Source organism: Fusarium solani (assembly GCF_023522795.1).
Source record: "Fusarium solani strain SB1 chromosome Unknown bctg00000009, whole genome shotgun sequence".
NCBI classification, from domain to species: domain Eukaryota; kingdom Fungi; phylum Ascomycota; class Sordariomycetes; order Hypocreales; family Nectriaceae; genus Fusarium; species Fusarium solani.
In genome coordinates this window covers 984,794-1,008,693 of record NW_027072144.1, presented here as the reverse complement: position 1 = coordinate 1,008,693, position 23,900 = coordinate 984,794, and the positions used below count along the sequence as shown (strand labels likewise).

The window sequence follows — 23,900 nt, the reverse complement described above, 5'->3', positions numbered from 1 at the left end:
ATCTCACCCCTATTTTCTCACCCCCATAACGTTTCTACCTAAGAAGATAGGAAATAGGACTCAGTAAGAGCATTTTCCTATTCCTCCAGCATTGTCTTGAAAACTTCAGCAGGCGTACGTTTCGGCGCAGCCAGCTGAAGGACCTCCTTGCTAGTCGTGGAAGCTCCGCACTTCCCCTCCCAGGCTGTTTTCGGGGCATACTTGACCGACAGAATGAGATTCTTGGACCCCTGAGTTTGGGCTGCCTGGTGGTCGATAAATGATAGGTCCTGAAAGCGAACATCTTCAACTTTGGTGCCAATGTACTCCTCAATCATGGTAATAATTTGGCGCCCGGTGATATCCTCTGGTCCGTTTAAGACGTATTTAGCCTTGTTGTGCGGGATAACATCATCCGCGGTCAAGAGGTGAGCTGCGAAAACTCCGACGTCATTCGAGTCGATGATGCCAACAGGCGCATCCTCTGAAGCCATAAGCCTTAGGGTATCCTGCTTCCCGGTCTTGCGGAAGTTCTTGATCAACTCGGCGGCAGGAGAAAGGTAGAATTGGGAAAAGACATTAGGCTGCAGCGAAGTCCATCGCAGACGCTCAAATTCCGGCGAGCTCAGCAACGCCTCAATTGCCCAGTGCGTCCTCGGATAGTAGGCAGGGCAATCCGGACGCACATTCGCAGCGGTTGTTGAGATTCGTACGACATACTGAACGCCTGCTGTGAGAGCAGCCAGATGAAATGTCGATTCTTCGGCGAATTGATTCGGGTGCACGTGTGAAGCAATGAAAGCTCTCACAACATTGTTGTGACGGAGCCAGTCCGGGGTGATCTCAGCCCAATTCTTTTCTGCTACTTCGACGTTGGGCAATTCGGCGAGCTTCTGAGCTGTAGCTCCGCTCGAGGAACGTGTAAGAGCAAGGATCCTGTGTCCGGAAAAGGTGGTGGTAGTGGTTTTCAGAAGTTCTGACAAGGTTTCAACAACGCCTCGTCCGGTGTTGCCAGTGGCGCCGGCGACAAGGATGGTAGGAGCCATAATTGGAATTGGTACAATGCAGACAAACCAGCGTAGGAATGAAGTAGCCTGGCTTAAAACATATTCCGTCCAAGGGGATGATATTTCGCTATTTATCCTAGTAGATGAGCTATCAGCCATTAGGCCGATTAGTAATTTCCCCACAGCAGAGCTTATAAATCGAGTGGTGTAACGTTTAGATTACAAGGGACCCCCACTATTCTAGTGGGTGGCAAAATCCTGGGACACCCGCTTCAACACCAAAATCGCGTTTCACCCGCAAAATTGACCCCTTTCTGGTGTAATCAAAGTTCTTCCTTGTCCCTTATCCTTGCTAACTGTAATATAGATCAGAATGCCCTATCTCTTTAAGGTCACGGCCCGCGTACAGGCTCCTCGGCATATCCTTTTAGTACGCAAGCGACCCCATCGTGATACCCGGCGCAAGCCTCTCTCACTGCGAGCCGCAGCTACGGCCTTTAGCACGTCAAAGAGTGATATTCAACGCCATCTCAAGGCTTTATAGGCTTCAGGAAGACCTACCTTTAGTGAAAGACCTGTTGGCCGGCCACGGAACCTCAATGATGCTGAGGATCCCTTGGTCGCCTACGTTATGTAGCTTAAGAAGAGCGGCTTCCCTACTACTCAAATCCAAGTGGAAGAAGCTGCTAATCTCTTACGGCAAAACCGCACGCCTGCAGCCGGCCCTATAAGTGAGGGTTAGTACCCTCGCTTTGTCAGAGACCACCCAGAGCTCCAGAAGAAGAGTCTCATACGAGCCTTTCACCGCTACCGTGTCGCCTTCGAGAGTGGTGATCTTAGGGACTTAGAACACTTCTTCTTCAAGCTCTCAGACATCGTAGAGTTACGGAATCTCACTGCCTCGCAGATGTTGAACGCTAATGAGTGTGGCATACGTATTGGTATCCTCCGGGAGCGCTTAGAGATCCTCTTGGCTAAGAAAGAGAAGAATACAAGGCATGACGTTGTCGCCTTTGCCAACCGCGGGCCAAGGGGTGAGTCTCGTCGAGTAACTTCAGACGAGCGGCGAAGCGGATCCGGCGTGCCTCGAGTAGCTGGGGGACCGGTGGGATACCGCTTTCTCGGTGAAGGATTGGGATCACTCTTCGAGTGGGCCTCTTGTAATCTAGACCCACGGGTACAAACGACATGTCCCACAGGAAGACTGCGCGGCCCTGCCATTTGATGCCCCTCCACTCCCTTTGTTTCCCAAGCGTGAGTTTCCTAACATTAGCAGGAACTATTATTCTTGTATCCTTCATGATCATAAAAGTGTGCGCGATCTTAGCGGTTCTTGTACTGCAGAAGGACCGGGAGTCGAACGAATACATGTGAGCGGTGGTGGTTCTTGTCAAAGACAAAGCCGGGAAAACAGCAAAATGCAAGTTCGGGGGGAAAGACATTACTTCGTAAATCTGTTGGAAGAACTGAGAGTTCCCCCTAAGCTTCAGGATCAAGATTAAAGTTTGAAGTCCTACGATTAAGGTTCAAAGTCCTAGATGGGATCATTCAAAGATATAAGGCCCCAAAGGGCCTCTCATTGAGATTATGAAAACATAACCAAGAAGAATAACAATCACTACAACAAGAACTACCTTTTGTCAAGTGCACTCAGCATCCCTGCGTGACACAACAACAAAATCTAGAGCCCCACAAAGGAACCCTCGAATTCCTCCTTAGTCATAAAAGCAGCACCGAAAAAGCCGGCACAATCAGGCTGGCCAGAGGGTCGGTACAGCCAGAGGTCATCGTACCGATTTGCACTGACAGCGTGTACCGTCAAGTTCACGGCTCATCTTCCTCGGCGGCAGCCGAATAAAAAGACCGAGTGCTTCATGACAAATCTATCCGAGCAACATCAGGACCAGGAATTTCCATCGTCGCCGCTAGGCCTCATGTGAAGGCTAAGCTTAAAAAGGCGAAAACTGTCAGCCAGCTTACAAAGCCTATTCCTGTATTCCATTCGTCCTTTGGCAACCGACGAACTTTTGGGGTGGGAAATAAAAGGGCGCTAGCATGACATGGGGCCGAGCTTGCCCACCACTGAAGATCCTCAGAAGATAAATCCATCGTAGGGTTGGTAGGTACAGAAATAAAGAAGCTGCTGTCGTGGGAGTAAAGGCCAGCGAGAGCTGATTATTCACCTTTGCTAGCGGTCTGATTATGAGCAGGAGGTGAGGAAGGCTACGCGTTTCGCGTCTTAGTGGGATTCTAGAAACGGGGCTCGTTTCCAAGCGTGCGGCCATACTGTACAAAGGATCGCTTGTAATTTACTAAAGTACACACTTTCTGTCCGTGCACGCTGGTTGGTTCTACGTTCGCCGTAAACCTTGACGACGTTTCTTTTGTTTACGGCGCCATTGCTACTTTGGCTGACAGAGACGCTTCAATGGCTCGCTAACATAACGGCAACAAGTCCGAGTGGAATACCGTTTGGGCGAAAAGGCAAAGAGGCATCGATGAGCAAGTATCGGTCCGTTGGTCATCGGTACTTGAGCTTTTGCTGGCGAGCGTGTCGCATCGGACGTGAAGAGGCGTTTGAGCGGTGGGCTATTCGCTTTACGGATGACCAGTGGAGCTTGCTATGTGATATAGTAGACGAGCCCGTGGGCGATGTTTGAGGACCAGCCGTGGGATCAGGATGAGCTCGGGGCAGAGGTACTGCTTGCATTTCGGGATCAACATGCTACATAGATGTGTGTTGGCACTCACAAGGGGCAGAAGATGTTGAGTCCGCGGAACAATTGCACGCGCTGCTACTGCATGAATACTATTGCTGTCCAGGCGAGCAACTGCGTCAGCAGGCGACTGATAGCTTGTTGATGCTGCGGAGACAACCTTCTAGCTGTCGCACCGATGCATGGAATGAAGCTGTGGCCACGGCACTCATGGCTCAACACCGCTATCCAGAGGCTGAAGTATACTACATGCGTATGCTGAAAGGCGGAGAATCATTACCCGAACACACACTCCTGGCAGCCGCGCGGTGGGATTGGCCTATGACTATGGCACTACCAGACACCATCGACCGTCAAATATTGGATCGCGCATGCCTTGGGGCCGCCTGAAGGGTGATACGACTTTGATATTGGAGTTGCAGAGACGTGGAGTCCCGCTGGATGCCGTTACCGACCGCGACTGTTTGGCAAATGCAGCGGCAAGAATGGGCCACGTCGGCGTTCTACAGCTTCTCGTTGATACCACAATATCAACGTGGTAGTGGCTTCGCAAGCTTCGGGAGATTCGCCTCTAGCCAAAGCCGTTTTGTCTGGGCGGTTTGCTGCTACTGAATTTCTCCTGGAGCGGACGCTTGTTTGGGGAATGACGATGGAGAGTGTCACCCTTTACGAGGGATTTTGACTACGTGTTAAAGCTCTTAATTACTAAGTAAATGAATGACTGAAAGTGGTCTATTTTACCCTTCCTTGAATAGGGTCGTATTCGTTAGTTGTGAGGTGGTGTTCCTGATGATCTGATTCACCCGAGTCTGGTACCGTAGGTCACACAGCTCGTGTATCAGAGCGGCCATAATGATATAAGGTGATAGTTTGTGTGTAATTTCTCATATAGTGAAAAATTCGATTCTCTGCTGTTTGCTCACTTTTGTATGGGTAACGAGGCCCCGGACCGGTACCGCCTGCCTATACCAAGTGTGACGATCGTAGTATCCCCCAAGAGATAAACCGGCCGTACCGGGTTTATCTTGGAAGAGGGGATGCTGGCGTTGTCTTGGACAAAGGGACCTGTGCCGGCATCGAGCACCCGCCTCACAGGCCGGTCGGTGCCTGCAGGGCAGGTGAAGAGCTAGCCGTCGAGGGTCATGAGGAAGAGTGTGTGCTGGAGGTCTAAAGCGACTTATGTGAGTGAGGATGAGCCTCTTACCGAGTGTAACAGACTAACCGAGTCGCTCGTTTTCGCTCTACACGCAGCAGTTAGGGAAAGGTTAGTTACACGACCCATTTACGTCTCAGTCAAGGGGTGGCGTGGCAGGCGAGATAATGATGCCAGTCCATTGAACGGCAGTGTCATACCTCATCGTTAGGCAGTACATATTCTAGAGGTTTTCAGCTGCACAATGAACCATAGAAATATGGAATGCACGTGCTTACTGCCTTCCTTGATGCGTGATATATCCTGCCGTTTTCCTCACGATACCTCATAATGCTAGACGCGAGTCAGTCGGATGAGCTTGTGGTTAACTAAATGAATGAGCGAATAACCGACTAGTGCACTGTCAATGAACAAGGAACAGGGAAGCAAGCATACCACCGCCAGGGTCGAGTCGGCGTCATCATCACCCGCTTCGTCGTTTATCCAGGGCTTTCGATAGGACGCTAACCACCGCACTCAGACGCGACGGCAATCGGTGGCACGCGGTGAGATGGGAGGATTAAAACCTGCCGCCAGAATGGGGAGAGAGACTTTAATCAGCGTGAGAGACAATCGACCAACTGACCTCGTGCCGGGCCGTACATACCTAACATGAACTCTACATGTTGGCACGGGCCATGGTGTAAGAAATGCTCCGCATTTGGCGTTTCTGCTAAACATGCCTAAACTCGACGTGCAGCGCATTTCAACTCTGCGTACTTGAGCGGATGCCCAAGCCTTATTCACGCCGTATGATATAAGAAATGCGCCGTTCTTCCACTGTGCATACTTCAGTAGGCAAAGTCTTTGCTGAATAGTTGCTAAGGCCAGTGGCGGTCATCATGGATCACACATGGTTCGTCCTGGATCACGGATAATTTCTCTGTGTAAGTAGGTAAGCCATCGCCTCGGATTGTGAATAATAAGTCTAGTTCCCCTCGCGTCACATATAGCTAAGAACTGGTAATCTCGCAAATAAGCGCACTTATCTTCAATGCAGTAGCTCAGAGTGGTGAAATTTTGGATGTTGGCTCGTGATTATATCACTCGTATCGAGCTATTTTCTTCGTGCTCGGTCGACTTGCCTTGTGATAATGTGGTATCGCTGATGGATTGTCATGGCCTGGGCGTCAAAAGCCTTGTAATCTAGAAAGCGAGTGGTGAATGACCTTTTCTCCTCGCTGCGCGCACTGGGCCCTCGAATGAATTACTGTCGACAAGCGCAGGGAGGGATGAAAGGGGAAAGAGAGAAGAGGACACCCCAGCACCTGGTCCATGACCTGTCCAGCGTCTAGGCTGCGTGACTCGGAACTTCTCCCCGGTAACCGGGACCCACAACTCTCTTCGTAAGCGCTTGAACAAACCCACCCACACCACAGCTTTTAGAAGGTAAGTGTGGGGGTAACCTTATGAATTCTCGCCAGTCGTTGCTTCGAGCACACCTGAGGGGCCCCCCTTGTTCAGGGATTTGTGCTGTGATGGAATAGTCATGCCTCGTCATGAAGTGGGAATTGATGTCATCCAGGGTTAAATAATGTTTTAGGTAATTTTGGGTTAGGTCTCTCGTATCCGTTGGTTTTAGCAGTCTTTGAAGCTAGATACGGCAGTGTATGGCTGGCCTGACGCACGAATTGGTGACGCCGCTAGCGTACCGTTGTGTCGGGATTGGTGTGGTAGCCGCTGTCCAGTAACATCAGCAGCTTCTATGAGCCTCGGCCAAGTTTTGCAAAGGTTCCGCATTTTAAACCACTCCGTGATAATCGGCAGATTGCATCGGGCCTACTATCCCGATCTGTGGCTAGCTGTATGCGGGTTCCTTCCTGATCCGCCAATGCTCCGGATCACGTTCCCCTCCACCCCCAGAATTCAAGCCAAGCCAACAATGGCTCGTCGGGCTGCCTCACTTGCCAAGCCGAGAGTGTCGGGAGTGGGCAGAGTGCAATTCTGGTACCGAAGAACCTTCGCCCGGCTTAGCAAGGTTCAGGGCACCAACTGCCGAGTAAAGTAAACGGAACAATTCTAGTCTCTCGTACAAGCGGACGAGTGCGCCATGGCCAAAGACGAAGCAAGCAGGCGCCGACGTGACGAGAGCGGGGGCATAGTTTCCTTTCGTCCGACTCAACGATTACGTGCGATGATGTTGTCACTGCTACGTTCCGTTCAGACCTGCGTATATCGATATCCACCGAAATTCTGGCCATTATATCGATATCCAGATAAGTGGGAGAAATTATCTGGATATCGATATATCCAGGTAGATATCCATACAGCCACATAGCCACTTTAGCAAGGTTGATATCCAGATAAACCACATATAATTCTTGTAGGCTAGAAGAAAGAACAAGAAAGTACCCTAATCTAGAAAGTCCTCTGCCTCTGTTTCAACGCTAAATTCAACAGCAACGCTGGAAATAACGCCCCTGCCACCGTGAGACTTGGGCACAATGATACCCTCGCGCATCCAGTTGCCCACACACTCAACCTTCGCCAGGTTCTCGCAGGTCATGCTCTCTCTATCCCATGATAGCGTACGCCGCGCCGATGAGAAGTGAGACTCAACATCAGATGATTCAGGAGGGATTGAGAGGATATCAATTGCCATGCGGGATAACCGCGGATATGCTTTCCTTTGATCTCGATGTAGCCACCACTGGAGAGGAGAGCCAGTTATCCGGGTCGGTGGTGCATAAATAAAGGTTTCGAAGTCATCGGCGTCGTCTAAGATAGGGCCAGTAACAGCAATATCGCTCAACAACTCATCCAGCTCGTTGTGCTGCCTCCCAGATGAAGAGGACACATCTAGAGGCACCCGCAAGGATTCTGGGATTGGCGCGGCATTATATTCATCTAGCCAAATTTGCTGGGCAGCAGCAATAGCAGGCGCGTGCCAGGATTCTTGCCAATTCCGCTCAATGTATTTTCTTCGTTTCGAGGGATCGAGAAGGAGTGCGGCGGCATACACAGGTGTCTGGTCTGATAAGGTGTAGTACTTATTAAGTACAAACCAGCCCATATCGATGCAGTGTACCATGTTGGGATCATGGTTTTCCTTTGAACTATAAAGCTCCTAAATAAGACAATAAGTTAGCCGATTAATTAGATAAAAGAAAAAACATCGCCACCGACCTTATACTTCTCGTACTGTCGCAATAAAACATCCATTATCGAGAGTGATTGGGAGAGTGTAGATCGCGCCCCTTCGGCCAACAACGTAGCTGAGGCAAACGGCTGTAGGAAACGATGCGTCCGTTCAATAAACTCCCACTCTGAAGCTAGCAGGATATCGTCTTGAAGCTCTCTATCATGGTCAATTAGGAACTGTTTTACACGGGATTGATACCGCAGAAAATTATCCAACAATCGATACCATGAATTCCAGCGTGTGGCATTATCTATGCCTAGTCGGAGCTTTATTTCATCGTCCCATATAGCCGAATGAAGCGTAGATTTACGTATCCAGACCGCGATGTTGTGTACTTTCCGTAGGGGCGCGATATGCTGCCATCCAGTGAAGTTCTCGAGTATACGATTGCCTCTTCGCGAAGCTCTTCTTTCTCTGATGGGTCTCATCTGTTCTTGGTGTCTGTCCGGCGTCGTGCAAGGTGTCGTAGAACTGTGCAAACAACTGATCGTTTGAGGTATCATCGGTGGCATCAAGAGCGGCGATTAGTGCCTCTTTTGAAGACGCGAGAAGAAATGCTTGAAGGGATAGGTTAATAATGTGGGCGACGCAGCGGATACGGCGCTTAGAGGGATCAAACGTCAACTAGCAACCAATTAATCCTAATCCAGAGATAAGGGAAGGGCTATCGTACCCCATAGTCTTCTCGTAACCGCCGTGAGAGATAAGACAAGCAGGTATCATTTGAAGTGGCATTATCCCCTACATGGTAGCCCACTTTAGAAGCAATGCCGTACTTTGCCAGTGTATCGATAATTAGAGATGCCTGGGTTTCACCACTATGGCTATAGCGACATTCTGGCATCGCTAGCAGTGCCCTTCGTGGCTGATAATCCTGATCAACCCATCGCGCAGAGATGGCGAGTATCCCATGGCGATGGGGCGATGTCCAGAGATCAGAGAGGATATGGATCTTTGAGATGGAAGCTTCAAGAGTTGCCATGAGCTGAGAAGAGTATAACTCATATGTGGCATCAATTAGTCGCATTAGAGCACTTCGGTTGGTCACTAAAAGGTCCTCTATAGCAGGATTAGCTGCTAGCATAATCTCTTGCATCTCATCCCAGGTAATTGCTGAGAAGGCAAGCCGGCGGCGTGTGATTAGGCTGATTATTGCATCTAAATACCGATCGCGGTCGAACATACGGCGGAGAGAGACATCCGAGTAACGAGAGGGAAAGAAAGCATCAATCCGAGGACGTTTGGCTTCCCTTTCATCATCTAGAACATCAGAACTGCCCCCAATGAGCGTGCGATCGAGGGAAGAGATAATATCGGCATGGCACCGCCGGGCGTGATGCCATGCGTTGTCCCGCTTCCGATTCGCCCAGGGCTTATCGGCAGGGCAATGGAGACATCGATACATCACCATACCCTTAGATTTGCGCTTACGTGACCCGCCGGTGGCGTTCTGGGTGTCCTCATCAGGATACGTTGCTTTGAAGAAGAGGAAAAAGTCCAGAGACGTCCCAGTAATGGGCTGGTCCGAAATCGAGGGCGTAGAGGCGGCGGTGGTCTGAGATGATGCCATGGTCGATAAATCACCTGGATAAGCCAATTGTGCTAGAATACCTAGGGCCGTTTGAACGAGTACTGAGATGGTGGTGCTGATGTTGAAATTGAGAGAAGTTGTCAGACAATTGGCTCCACAGGGATCATTGATGGCACCAGTCAATTGATGAGAGTTATCTAAAGAACAAAAGAAATCGAACAGCCATGTGTTCGGGAACAGCTATTTAAGCTCATGTTAGGATTATGCGACAGGCCAGATGTGAAACCGGATACGCGACCCCAAGGTACGCCCCGTGTTTCATATCCAGTCGCACGAACCTAGTGGTGATATGCGACAGAAGCCTTTTCATCATCTAATCAATTGATAAGATCTTTTCAGCCAATCAGAGAGCGGTATTTAGGTGGATATCAATCTGGATATCCATTTAAGAAGCAGAGAGTTATATCGATACCGATATATATCAATATCGATATATCCAGATAGCACAGTTGATATCGATATATCATATCCAAATACGCAGGTCTGGTTCCGTTGGTTCCCCCCTGCTCGTCGGTTGGCGAAGACGACATCGTTGGTGATTGGCGGGTCTGTGTGTGATTTCTCATGCGACAGGCAGCCAGTAACAGCATTCCCTGCTGACCGGCTAAAGAGTGCGAAATTGACTTTCGCGCCCACTGAACGGAGTCACCATGAGATTTCGAAAATACTTAATCAACAGCTTTTGGTTGAGTAGATAAGAAAAGAGCCCCAGCAGCCAGGCTCAAAAGTCCCCCATTCCAGGCTAAAATCTTCTTCTGTTCACTTTACCTCTCCCAGTTTTCATGATGTGTTACTTCGACCAGGTTGTCTGGGCATGCGGCAATTGGAAGTGGGGCAGGTTTCGTCAGCAATGCAACAAAGAGAACCGCATTGGAGAGACCTGCGGATTGAAGCTCGTGTATGAGCGGCAGGACGAAGCAAAAAAATGCAAAGTATGCGATCAAGTGACGAAGAAGGAGAATCGGATTGCAAGGACAACCGAAAGAATGACTCGGCTTCGTGAATGGAAGCATTTGGCGAGCCTTGAAAGATGTGAGCAAGAGGTGGCTTCCCTGAAGGATGCAATTTTGAGACTGCGCAAGCAACACAGCACAGACATGTGTGGAGGAGCCGCCTTCCGCTTTGAGTCCGGAAGTCCACTCGAGCCCCATGCCAGCATTGGCGGTCCATTCTCCTGCCCGCCTATTCCCGTCAGCCTTACTGAAAGGCAAGATGACCTACCATCAACTATGCTCTTCGAAATCTACGCAACCATGCGTCAGACGCGGCCTAAAGACAACATCACCAACAACAAACATCTATCATGTCTTTCAAAGAACTCAGCGGGAGTCCAAAAGCATGGGAAAATTTTAACCTAAAGTTCCTTGTCAATCAATGGTTAGCTCAACTCACGGCACAGCCGTTGGTAATGGCTATTTTCCCCAGTCCATGGAGAGGAGGAGAGCGAAGAACTGTAACGGACCTAGGGACAAGGCTGGAGAGGCCGATAGTATGTCTTGTTTAGCGAATACGGCACTGTTATAGTTTCGATTAGTGGCAAGAAATGTACCTTACATCGCTCACTATCCATATGGCCTTTGGATTGCTGCTAAGTTGTGCTTCAACAAGTACCAAGTTCGTGGTTGATTAGATTGGGGTGGTAGGATGATGGCTTAGCTAAGATCGCAGGCAGCAATAGTCAATCATTAACCAACCTTTGTCCAACAGCCAAACCGTTGCATAGGAGGACAATGCATTCGTCCCTGCATTGCCGGTGGCAGCGAACGCATTGCGACCTTCAGGTGAAGCGCCAGGCTTTCTGCCCGTCTGCAGGGGCCACACTAACATTTATCAACAAAGGAACGGAGATGACAGCTCTTGCTATGGTAATCCGCTTCTTTGGGTGAAGACAGAGCATGGGGCTATGGCTCCGACTCTAACGTCAACTCGCTGATGTATTTGGATGACGACGATGCCAAGGCCATCTAAGGCTCCAAGCGATTGGTTTCGTGCCCCAATTGCCTAGATGAGCCGTGACCATCTACGCAGACATAGCTCGGACGCAACCAACAATCCAACCGAGCAACGTCAGGACGCTATCATCGATGCGCACAACACCATCCTCGTTCACCGACAGCTTGTACTGTACCATCCATATCTCTAGAGGGAGAGATGAGGACAGTAGCAAGGCACGGGTTGGGGAGTCTGGCAGGCAATTGAGGAGGAGATGAGGATCAGGGAAGGCCGATCGACTGGAAGGTGCTCAGTAGTAGTCAAAGACGCCAGGAACACAGACCCTGTGAGGAACAACCATGTCGCCAGACAGCAGCCCAAGCGGTCCCATGCCGGCATAGCCTACCTCGGATTCACTGCGACTTCGCCCCTAGCCATCGCGGCTCTAGGAGCAAAGTCGTGAAAAAACACATAGTAACAGAAAAGACGCTAATGAAATCAGGGAGCAGAGACCACAAGATTTCCGCAGAGAAAATAGTCAAAAGTAGTATGCATCAAAAGGTAAGATTGTAACCATATCGTATAACTATATATTTCTAGAACCCGAGAACCCCCTTATATATATATATATATATATTCTCGGAATGCTAAAGCAGAATAGGATCGGGGCTATGAGAGGGACAAGCTGCTTTAGGCATAATATCCAAACCTCGTCAACGCGAAACAATGCCCAAGATTGTAAATTCCACTGATGCTATGGAACAAGGTCCCTCTCATTTTATCTAGTAAAGTTTCTCTAAGCAGTCTAATTAATTATCTACCTCAATCATACTTTAAATGGCTAGTTTGCTTCTGGTAACGTTAAACGCTTAAACTAGAAAGCTGATGACGAACCTCGGAAGGAGAGTTAGTTCTTGGTAGTTAGAGCTATACTTAGATTGTTAAAGTAGCATATCTTGGCAGTTCTAGTAACTTCTAGGCTGCAATATTGTCAGGAATGCTGCGCCACAATCTGCTCATACACAGCCTTGTGCTGCGCCATGTGACTTTGAAGCTGAAAAATCCCCAGCCAAAAGTCAGCTTTAGTCCCAACTATCATCATTCATCAATTACGTCGACGACTTCCAGATTCTCATAAAACGATGTCGGACAATCATGGCAACTTCTACACTCCAGAGAACAGTGAATTCTATTCTCGGTTTATCTACTCAGATCTAGACCCAGAAAGGAAAAGTATACGCCTTCTTCGCATCAAACCGCCGACCCCACCCAAGAATGCCAAGACGGAAATGATCCAATGCGATCTTCTCGACAACATATCTCTGGCCACTATCCGAGGCAATTATACAACCATATCATATTGCGCAGGAGACCCAAAAGACATTGAAAAAGTCATTATCAATGGCTTGTCATTCAATGCTTTCGCAAATTTGGGCCACGCACTTCGCCAAGCTCGTCACTTTTGGAAAGACAAGTTTAATAAACACGAACTTCTCCTCTGGGCGGATCAGATCTGCATCAATCAAGACAACCCCTCGGAACGGCCTCATCAAGTCCAACTCATGGGACACATATATTCCGCTTCGAAACGAGTGCTCGTATCCCTGTCGACTAATCATGATCTTGCCGGAGGTTTGAAATGGCTGTCGGATACACTAGACGACATGAGGCGTCCAGGGCGGCTTTCATTTTCGCTGGGCTTCGAGCATGACGGCTATCATGACTATTTATCGGATAACATTTATAAGAAGAGATTCCATCTCGGCTGGAATACTTTCATCCGTACAGTTCTAACAAGTCCTTGGTGGGCCCTAGCCTGGGTTCGCCAGGAGTTCATCTGTTCTCCCGATGCTCACTTCATGGCGGCATTTGAGTCCATTCATTGGAAAATTGTGGAAGAATTCATCGGTATCTACTATAAGGGCCTCTTTACCCTCAACAGGTCTGTTCAACGCTGCCCCTATCAATTCAGCAAGGAGACGGGATCCTCAGACTTGTGCCAAATTTGCCTGCTCCACAATGGTTCGGGCGCTCTTCCTCTTCAGGAAGCGGTTTGGCGTGTTAATAGGCTGCTAAAAGCAAAGAAAAGCATTGAGAAACAGCCGAAGTCCTCTCGAGATCTACTCTGTAACCTCCGGGACGCTCATTTCTGCAAGGCGTCTGATCCCCGAGACTTGGTGTACGCTTTCCTTGGATTCAGTGAGCATAGCTATGGCGTCTACCCTGATTATGCAACAGACATATCCCTCCAAGACGTCTTCATCCAGCTAGCTTGCAACGTCATATGCCATGATCAAAATTTGGATATACTTAAGAGCGCATACCTGAGGCGTGGGCCGATGGTGGAGGTCGACCCCGACTTACCATCCTGGGCGCCAGACTGGCGAAATAATGAATATCGGGGAAGGGACCATCTTGCGAAAGACAGAAGATCCAGTACCACGGCTTTCGTCTCCTTTCGCCCAGATGAAAAGGGCCGGAAAAACCGGATCCTACAGACACGAGGTGTAGTGCACACAGTGCTGCGCCAGAATGTCAGCTTGGGGAAATTTCTATCGGCTACGGGCGAAATGATCTCCGTGGACGGCAATGTGGAGGAAGAGGATGAAGTCTGGGTGCTTGATGGAGCGAACTGGTTCTATATCCTTCGTCGTCATGGGCGGTGCCATGAGGTCGTCGGTGAGCTCTTGGATCCACCCGAGGTATCATTAGGGCTTCGCCACTCGCTTGATGAGATAAATGCTCTGATTATAAGCGAAGATGCCAGTGTTCAAAGTGTCAGTATATGTTGAGCATTCCTGGTAGTATATAGCATACCTCTCTAACAAGACAACCTCGTAACAACTTTATCTATCGGCATTCCTCTCAGTTGGGGCGCCCTCACGAGATATAAACGCTTCGTCACCTCAGCCGGTTATTATCCCCTCGACCGTGTTAAGCCTCCCTCGCGGTCACTCGACAGGGATCCGCATCAGTGAGAACTCTCTTCTTTGATAATACCTTATCACGCTAAAGTGAATATTCATAACAAATTAAAATAAGGCGATGAGATGAGTCTGCGTATAACAGGTTAACATAAGGCCATGTACAACCGACTATAAAGACCAACTTCAGTCACCCATTTAGTTACAAATTAAGGGCTTTCTAATGCAGTTTGGGTCATCATAGCTTGTGATATACCTCGATTAGGACCGATCTTCGCTGAGCCACCTTGTCCACTTGTCATAAGAACATATCAGATAAAAACTATTCATGTATTTCATCTATCATGAGCTGAGGGGTCCGGGTGGAAACTCATCTCTGGAGCGGTTGAAAAGAGCATTCTATACCACCAAGACTCCACCATAGCGATCACCAAGTAAAATGTACGCCAGATGGCAGGTAAATCACTAGAAAGTCCGAATATGGCAGGAAAGCGAATTTTAATCACCCGAAAGGCTGTTTTTTTGACCGTAAAGCCGAAATATCGTAAGTACAGGGTAGCTGGCCAAAGAGCATCCCTGCTGTTTGCCTTTCGAACCAATGAAAGTCGGCATAAGTGACTTTAACCCTGCTCGCATCCACCCGGTCGACATTTACGGTGTTTGATGTTACAACCCCGTCACACGAGAACTCGCCACTGCCCTTGCACGTGACCCCAGGTAAGCAACCAATCATGGAAGGAGCGACACCCTGTATCGCTCCAACACGCAGGAGCGACTTTTCAACATCGCTCCTGGAGGAAGGAGCGACTTCTCAACGTCGCTCCCGCAAAAGAGATGTAGTATATAAAGTCGCTCATTTGCACATTTCCTACTTCCACTTGGCTCTCTAGCTTTCAATACAACTTGATTACTCAAGAATACTTCTTGATATTATCAGACGTGATTCGCCACCCCTACGCTCAGTACGTTATGCCCCGTTACAACTGCCAACATAAACCAATCAGGTCACGGTTTACTACGTTGGGAACCTCGACCGTCACACTTACTTGTTTGACCGGCATGCTTATCATGTACGTTATAATTTTTAGTTAATAATTAATTAATTAAATAATATTAGTAATAACTAAGGGATTTTTAGTATATATACTTATTTAGTGCATATGCTTATTATATATATTATAATACCTTTACTATTTGCTTATTAAAGTCAAAATTTCTCAAATTAAGCTTAATAGTATTTAGCCTACTATCTTACCTTAGCAGCTCTATATTTTCCATCTTACAGTACTCCAGGACTCATAGTGATGGCGTCGACATTGCATGCTGATTGTATCACTAGGACGACCCAGAGCTCTCCGGTTTCGAGCTAATGGAAGTAGAACGACCAGCGAAACTCGGGCCACTCAGAGGAGATGTCGTCTTACTGGCACCCGTTTGCTAGAGCCCCTTGTTCCCTGATACATCCTCTTTTGTTATAGAGTTCCTGGTGCTCGTGGTCAGAGGTCTCTAAGCGACCTCAAACACTTTCGGGAATGCGGCACAGGCGCAAGCCACGTTTCAACCTCGTGAAACGCCGCGACCCGCACTACTCCGTCTTTCTTATCCGAGCTTTTTGGCGAGACAGCATCGGCAAACCGGCACAGGGTGCAGTGCTACCCTCTCTTGCTGAATCGCCCTTTCACTCGGTTCCAACGTTGCTAACTTGTCGAAGGCATGCGATGATAAAAACAAAGAAATCCCTGATGCATTGTTACATCTCTCGCTGGCTGTCTTTCACAAAAATTTCAAGTTTTCATTTCCTCTCTCACTGATTAAGTGATCATGGTTCACAATTATCCCACTACGAGGCTATTTTTCCTTCTTGCGTGGATGCTCTCGCATGTCTGTTCTGGGTTGCCGGGGCCGTATGGACCACGTCCTAGACAAGCGGTTGCATCTCCTGCCCCCGACCCCAATGCTGGAGGTGGCAATCAGACAAGCAACGATTCTGATTTGGCAGACTTTGGGCAGACCATCAAGGTGCTTGGTTTGGTAAGAATGCTCTCAACTTACGATTGTATTCCCACGTTTTCTCACACGGATGTAGATGGAAAGGACAGATCAGGATTTTGTGGACGGGCTCGCTCTAGACTTGTTTTCACCATCCAACCGCACTCTCGTCGTTGAACAGAATATGTCACCTCTACCTGGGAACTTTGTGTCCGGCAGTTCTGGTGAACCCTTCGTGGCGCTCTCAAATTACTCATGGGTGATCAAGCTGAACGAGACGGCGAACGATCTCATCGCTAAAGTCGAGGTTCCTTACGATCCTGTCATGCTTCAGAAGATGGGCATTGACCAAGGCAACACGTACGTCGGGACGCTAGCACCAGACGGGCAATCATGGGTCGTATCAGAGTCGCAGCGCAATGTGCATGTGTAGGTCCAGTCTATCCATTGCGAAGAAAACAAAGTTCTTGTACAGCACTAACATGAGGCAGCTCTGAAAACAAAACTCGAATCATCAAAATGACTTCCCTTGACGGAGAATACATGCTTCTCGGCCGGAAAACCGAAGATACCTCGAACATCTTTGTGCAGTACGGTCAAGGTGCCACCCGGACTGTCAACGTGACAGGAGGCGGCGGCCTTCAAGAAGCCGAATTCATCGACGGGCTAAGGTTCAGCATAATGTCCAACAAAACTTTCACCATGAACGTCGATATCATAAACGGGATTCCTCAGGACGCATTGCCCGCGAATGCGATTTCCCTTAGTAAGCACCGACAGACCAGATTTATCGCGCCAAGATGAAGACTAACTTTACAAGACTCATTTGCATGGTTCGTAAATACGAGTATTCCTACGCAGGCAATCGAAAAGGTAGAAATAAGAGTCCCGTGTAAGTCTCTGCTACCCAGGCTTGAAGAAAAGCGTGGCACTGATCCAGCAACTAGTTAATCGTGGTATGATTGCCGCCAACATGCTCAACGCTACCAACGGTCTGCCGCGGCTTACAGTAGCGAGACGGTCTTTGGATGCTACTGGAAAGTTTGCTCCTCTGACACCTGAGGCTCAAGCCATGCTCATTTCGGAAGACCGCATCAAGTTGCCTGGTCTTAGCCAGTTAGATGGGCAGTACATCCTTCTTGTCAGGTAAGAGTTGGTTGCACGTAATTTCGCTGCGGCGAGATCGGATGCTGGATTCTGTCGGGCTGTCGAAGTACAAGAGCACGGAAATCTACTGGTCTAGATCCTGCACAAACTGAGTTATTCTGCGACAAACTTGTTGTTCGGGGAGGCTCCAGTCTGACAGAGTGTATATTACTGAAATTATATTTGCTTGCTATCCTACACCAACCCTCGTCACCGCTGGCTTCTCAAGCCCCTGCTCACCTTCTTGGTACGGCATATGATCTTTCAAGATGTAAGCCTTCCAGAGTTGTGTGTACCCTTCAGCCTGCTAGCCTTCATAAACGCAGCGAGAGCTGGGTCTTGTTCATTCGTGCAAGTATGGCCAGCTGAAAGATACAACTTTGTGAGCTTATACTGGTAGCGATGAGTTATTTATGCTTAAGTCAGCAGCTCTCACCAGTTTCCAGCCGGGTATATTACGAACCAAAGCCCATACCAGTCATTACGGTATCTGATGTGCTGTACGAAGAGTTGCTGCTGACTTTACCTATAATCTGTACTCTCCACCGTTCTTGCGAATGCTCCCTCTACTTAGTTTTATTCCATAATAGCTCGCTCCGTAGACACTAACTATTTCCTTGCCTCATATCACATCGCATTGCGCTTAATCGAGACCTTAATCTTAAACAAGCCACTCAACATGGAGCGGCCATGCCAATTCACCGCCGGGGTTACTTATCCTACTGAGAACACCTGTCTGGCGTAAGTATAAAGCATCTGTGTAAGCCATCCAAGGCGAGAGGCGGCCGACGGCATACGAGGCCGACGAAACAGTCCCCATATCGCCCGAGGTCCATCCTGGCTCGGGAGTCTCCGCGCCGAGCTCAAATCTGAGCAGGCCACATGGACGCGGACGTTTCAGGCCTTAATAAATGGCAGCCAGTGAAACAATTTCAAATTCCCAGCCTGCCTTAGTAACTCTTCCTATGCTGTGTCACGCACTCTTCAGCAGCTGCTTCATTGGCGGTTCGAAGTCTGTCGCAGGCGCTAGCGGAAACGGCCCACCCACCCGCTTGCTAGGAGCTGTGGGTTTATTTTATTTTGGCACGAGACGCGCAAGCTTCCAGGTCGCCACTGCTTCAGGCCTTATCGGGTAACGTTTGCTAGCGCTCCATCGCCGGTTGCACCAGCGTTACGTGTTTACTTCCGGATCCTCCAACGCGATTCCCTGCTAGTATCAGCTTGGTTGCACTGAGCAAGCAAGATATCGACTTGTTGCAAACAAATTCTTTCTCCGGTTTCTCATAGAACACCCTGCGGCTATCGGCCTTCAGGCGCAAAGGTAGCTTTTCAACCCACATCGGCCACATGTCAGTCTTGACAGATCAAGTTTCTCCTCGTAACTTGACCTTTGGCCTTTGACGACGGCATCATTCTTGTCCTCTCCAGGATGCTTCCACTTCAGAACAACCCACGGCGGCGGAAGCCAGCGCCGCTGATGCTCTTGGACGAGAGACAAGATGAAGGACGAAAAGAATCACCCGCGACTGCTACCTTCATTCTTCGCACACCGAGCCCAACTTTGCCAATATTCCCACCGACCCCATCATTGCAACGACCCAGCTCGTCGACCATATCCATTACTCGCAGCAGCAACCTGGCTTTTCGGTCTTCTACCGCGGCACCCCCTTCGCCCCTTTCGCCGAAACGAACGACGTTAATACCACTACCAAGGTCGACTACCACCTCCTCTAATAGAGAGAACATCGGTGCCGAGCCAGCGTCACCGCGTCGTAGAGCGACAACCGTCACAGCGAACCCAGCGACCGTGACTGTTACTCTAGCGTCGCCAAGAATAACATCGTCGTCGAGTTTCGCATCGGGCTCAAGTACTCAGCTGAGTGCCTCATTGAATCCTGCCTTGGAGGTTACGGCGACTCCCACACCAGCTCCGGGCTCCGGCGCGACCGTTCCGCAGGCGGCTGTGGTGGCTTTAGGTTTACTAGGTGCTACTGGTAAGCCATATGAGGTCAGGTTCCATTACGTGAAGCAAGACTGACTTAGGTCTAGCTGGTATATCCGTTATTGCCACTCTTGCCCTAGTTCTCTGGAGGAGAAGAAAGCAAAAGAAGGCCACAACCGAGCCTGACCCAATTGGTGATGTATGCAGAAACCACCTAGTCTTACAAGCGAAGGGGGTGGAAAGAAGCTAACAACCTCTATTCAGAACCAGGAAACCCGTCAAATTCCCGGGCCCGGGTTCTCGGTGTTCGAAGACACCCAGCCCATCCTTCGCACGACTCCATCGTAACGATCGCCTTACCCGGTTAAGAATGCGAGGGCAGCCTCCAGGATGAGGCCTCTACTTTCAGCTTATCTGCCACGGGGCAAGATATTCGCTTTTCGCGGGCGCTTTGTAAAACGGCCCGGCCTTCAAGAGAGGATTGGCTGTCGTTCTTTATAGATTCAAACAATGCGGACATCAATTGCAAGGGAATTGGACTGGTTGACTAAAGGTCTCTGATTCGGTTCTGAAAATAATACCTTCCGAGAAGAACACCATGGGAATAGACAGCGATAACATGAAATATGCGCATTCTTTCATTTAATTCATGTCCCAAGAATGCCTATCCGCTCTTTCAGGCCTCAAAGACAATTGAGTCATCACTCTTCCGCCGAGCATAAAGGACCCAGATGTTTAACAATACGGTGCATTTTGATGGTTCTATGTTTCTACGTTTCTATCTGTCTCTATGAGCTATTGTCTCTATGCTCTATTTCTTTATGCTGTAGTTTTTCCTCTTGGGTAGAAGCTCCACAAATGCACTCCACGATCATCCAAGCCAACATTTTGCAAGCTGCTGCCATCACAGCCATCCCCGCCCAGCCTGGTAAGGGTCAAGCCACCACTGACCCATGTCAATGTTCTATCCCGCAGATGGATGGGGGTCTGTTCTGTCGTGGAATCAAAATCACGGACCATCCATCTCGGCCTTCTGCCTCAACCTCTCCTTCTCCACCCGCGCAAGCCTCCACCCCATCCCACAATACCACTCCAGTGTCAACAGCGGCACGCATGCCAAGGTGATGAGTCCCAGGGCCAGAAAGGTGGGGCCGACTCGTAAAGTTGTAATCATCTTGTCGATAAACGCAACGCCTACCGCTGCTACGGTGCAGCGTACCAGGTTGTTGAGAGCCGTGCTGCTCGCTCCCCTGCCCGGACACAAGTCCGAAACCAAGGTCTGGTTAACAGCAAAGACAGCGTTGGATGTGGCTGCGATGAGAAACTGGAAGAAGAGCGGCAGTGCAATGGCGCCGCGCCGAGATGTGAAGGAGGGAAATGAAAGCGTCCAGCCATAGGCAGCCGTGGAGACGATGAACAAAGCTGTGATCCACCAAAGATTGCGGAGACGAGCACGTTCGATCGGAAAGTCGTCAGGCAGCGCCTTTTTCGAGAATTTGTGATCTGCCTTGAACCCATGGGAGGATTTGTAATTTTCCTCCGTCATTGCGTAGTCGCGGTTCAAGAGCTTTCCGATAATGGTTGATCCAACGATGGTACCTAACCCTATAATGGGGAGGAAGTGTTAATGCATTTGGCCACTACAGAGCAGTTGTTGCGGAAACAGCAAGTCCCTACCATTTGGAAGAAATGTTAAGCCTAACAAGAACTCATTCAGGTGGAAATTCTCTGTAAATAGTCCGGTTGTGCTCGACGTGACCATGCTCCAAATGGCATACACTACACCGCCGAATATCAAGCTTGAGAGAATGTCTTTTTCCTTTAGGAGCTTTGCTGGCTCCACAAATGTTCTGAGAGTGACCTTTGGCAATTCAAAGCTCTGGTCTGGATCAACCATGTAAGGGGGCTCCTGTGAGAACTTGCGGATCAGAGGCTGATAAATTCCTCTCAGCCGTAACGTTCCATTTCCAGCGATGCTTCGCATTGTTTCCGGGAGGAAAACAACGATAATAGCAAGTGTAAGACTCGAGAGAATGAGGAGAAAGACAAAGATGGATCTGTGAGAACAGTAAACTCGGTCGCCAACCCAGCACAAACGATAGAAGGAGGGCGAGCAAAACTCACCTAAATCCAAGAAAGTTCGAGAGGAGACCACCAAGAACAGGGCCAATAGCGATACTAAAGTTCCGGACTAGCTGCAAGTTAGTCGTCTCGCCCGGTCTGACTATCTCGTTTGGGAGAACATGCTGGCCTGATAGAAGCTGATAAAACCGCCTCTCTCCGAAGCCTGGGTGATATCTTGAATAACACCGTTTCCTTAACACTGTTAGCTCGTTGGTTCCGAATCATCGAGCACCCAAACGTACCGATACTAACGGTCGAAGCGCTTCCCGCGGCCTGCAACCCTCTGAAGATAAGGAGGACTGCAAAGTTTGGGGAAAAGCTGAGCCCAATGTTTGCAGTGATGTAGACAGCAAAAGAGTAGATGTAGATTGGCCTGCGTCCAACAGCGTCGGAAAACGAACCCCAGATCAATGGCGATATGCCCTGCACGACCAAGTAGGACGTAATGGTGAGTGAGACGGTGGCCAAGCTAACATTTAAATCCTGGGTGCTGTTAGGAGAGCGAACACACAATCATCAATAATTCTTGGAGCGAGAACATGCCTTCGCAATCGCATCCAGCGACGGGAAAAAGATATTCGAGGACAGTCCGGAAAAAAGCCCAGCAACACCAATGATCCAAATCACAGCCCATTTCTGCTTTTTCTCAAAGATATGGTACGGAGGTTCAGGCACCTCCTGTTCTACCTGTTTAGCAGGTGGCTCCAATATCGCCGCTGCATCAGAAAAGGGGTCTCGGAGGTTCGTCGGCGTCCGAGGAAGCTCCCGAAGTACGAGAGACTCGTTCATCCCGTCAATGTTCCGCGAGAATCGCATGTTTCTCACGGTGGTATCCGATAAGTCGGCGCTGTTCGCAATTGACTTCTCCGAGGATGGCGGCCTTCCTGGCCTTGTAATCGATTCATTGTCGAAGGAATACTCGGGTTCAAAGTCTGGGTTAACAGTGATGGTACGGATGCCCGATCCAGCCGCTGCGTAGACGCCCTGGCCTACTTCCCTCCAACCCTCGAGGGTCGTGAACCTCCTGGAAGCTTTTCCGGCGGTGTTGACCCATGGTTCCGGAGATTCCATATCGCTTGTCAAAAATGATGTTGTTGGTGTCGCTGTTGCAGAGATGAACAAAGGCTTTGCTGGCAGATCCTGTCTGCTAGACTTCACATAGACGAAAGGGAAACCGGTGTACGGTGCAGAGGAGTTCTTACATAGCCACAACAAAACGAAGCGTGTCACTAGAGATACGAAATGATGGGCCCGAAGACCAGCCGCTGTGCAATGATCAGGGAAGAGAGAGATACGTAAGCTGAGAACTGAGAACCGCCTAACCCATCAGCGCCTCATCGTATGGACGGACAGATGCGACGGCTACGGAGAGTTTTTGAGACGGACTGTTGTTCCAAAGCTACGCTAATGTTTGGCAGTCGGATGGTTTCAGGATCGATGATTGGAAATCCCGTCAGCGAAGGTGAATCAACTTTGGAAGCTCATGAGACAGGGATAAGCTCCTGAAACAGGATACCGCGTCCCCCATCGCGGCGGCCGCCGTAAGGGGCTGGAGAGAGCCCTTTCCGGGAGATGATGCGGCATGTTAACCAGGGCGGGCTGATTCTGCGGCCGAATGGCTGGCCTCGAAACGACAATCCCTGTTGCCAGCAGATATGAGGCTCTATGCTAAGCATTTGTGCCAAGACGGGCCACTTGCTTGGCGTCCTGTTCTTAGCATGGAGAGAAGGAATAGATCTAGCACTCATAAAGAACTCGAATCTGTCTATAGATAAAATACCTTACTATTTGGTTTCTTCAAAGTAATGACAATTTCCCGAGTAACGAGAAGGAACAGAGCGCTGGCCAGGTGGTTCCAGAGCCATTACGCGTCACTGGTAGAGATCGTCAACCGGGTTGTTTGAAAAATAAAAGTATTTTTAGCAGCTCGTTTCTTAGCAGGGGCGCATCCAATTACGTACTAAGAATCATGAGAAACGACAGGGTTAGAGAAGGTCCGGGGCTTAAATTGCCGACAAGGTGTGACGTGTCACTTTGCATAATACCAGGCCAGGACTAGTAGTCAATGACAATCCCGACTCTGCAAGAATCGGCCACAAAAATGGGTGCGCAGGGTCTGTGCGCTGTTGCAATATCGGTTGTTGCTGGGCCGGGTCGCTTTACTCCTCGGTCCCGTTACGATCAGGGAAAGCTGCTTCGGCCGTAAGGGAACGGT

The 23,900-nt window shown here is 49.3% G+C and overlaps 6 protein-coding genes across 6 annotated transcripts; 3 read left to right on the top strand and 3 right to left on the bottom strand.

Moving 5' to 3' along the window:
* Positions 1-77: 77 nt before the first annotated feature.
* On the bottom strand, positions 78-1,025 carry MRS44_013379 (uncharacterized protein; the record flags this gene model as incomplete). The annotated part of the gene is made up of 1 exon (XM_065616855.1): positions 78-1,025. One exon carries the CDS (start codon positions 1,023-1,025, stop codon positions 78-80), a length of 948 nt encoding a protein of 315 aa, XP_065472927.1.
* Positions 1,026-7,248: 6,223 nt separating this feature from the next.
* Positions 7,249-9,607, bottom strand: MRS44_013378 (uncharacterized protein; the record flags this gene model as incomplete). Its single annotated transcript, XM_065616854.1, has 4 exons — positions 7,249-7,962; positions 8,022-8,193; positions 8,348-8,661; positions 8,711-9,607. 4 exons carry the CDS (start codon positions 9,605-9,607, stop codon positions 7,249-7,251), a joined length of 2,097 nt encoding a protein of 698 aa, XP_065472926.1.
* Positions 9,608-12,702: 3,095 nt separating this feature from the next.
* On the top strand, positions 12,703-14,352 carry MRS44_013377 (uncharacterized protein; the record flags this gene model as incomplete). The annotated part of the gene is made up of 1 exon (XM_065616853.1): positions 12,703-14,352. The coding sequence occupies one exon, from the start codon at positions 12,703-12,705 to the stop codon at positions 14,350-14,352; it is 1,650 nt and encodes a 549-aa protein (XP_065472925.1).
* A 1,953-nt stretch (positions 14,353-16,305) lies between these two features.
* MRS44_013376 (uncharacterized protein) lies at positions 16,306-17,623 on the top strand (the record flags this gene model as incomplete). Its single annotated transcript, XM_065616852.1, has 5 exons — positions 16,306-16,515; positions 16,571-16,902; positions 16,965-17,239; positions 17,294-17,365; positions 17,421-17,623. The coding sequence occupies 5 exons, from the start codon at positions 16,306-16,308 to the stop codon at positions 17,621-17,623; spliced, it is 1,092 nt and encodes a 363-aa protein (XP_065472924.1).
* A 1,425-nt stretch (positions 17,624-19,048) lies between these two features.
* Positions 19,049-19,909, top strand: MRS44_013375 (uncharacterized protein; the record flags this gene model as incomplete). The annotated part of the gene is made up of 3 exons (XM_065616851.1): positions 19,049-19,613; positions 19,669-19,760; positions 19,826-19,909. The coding sequence occupies 3 exons, from the start codon at positions 19,049-19,051 to the stop codon at positions 19,907-19,909; spliced, it is 741 nt and encodes a 246-aa protein (XP_065472923.1).
* Positions 19,910-20,570: 661 nt separating this feature from the next.
* Positions 20,571-22,756, bottom strand: MRS44_013374 (uncharacterized protein; the record flags this gene model as incomplete). The annotated part of the gene is made up of 6 exons (XM_065616850.1): positions 20,571-21,166; positions 21,239-21,618; positions 21,686-21,739; positions 21,787-21,877; positions 21,928-22,168; positions 22,313-22,756. The coding sequence occupies 6 exons, from the start codon at positions 22,754-22,756 to the stop codon at positions 20,571-20,573; spliced, it is 1,806 nt and encodes a 601-aa protein (XP_065472922.1).
* Between the last annotated feature and the right edge of the window lie 1,144 nt (positions 22,757-23,900).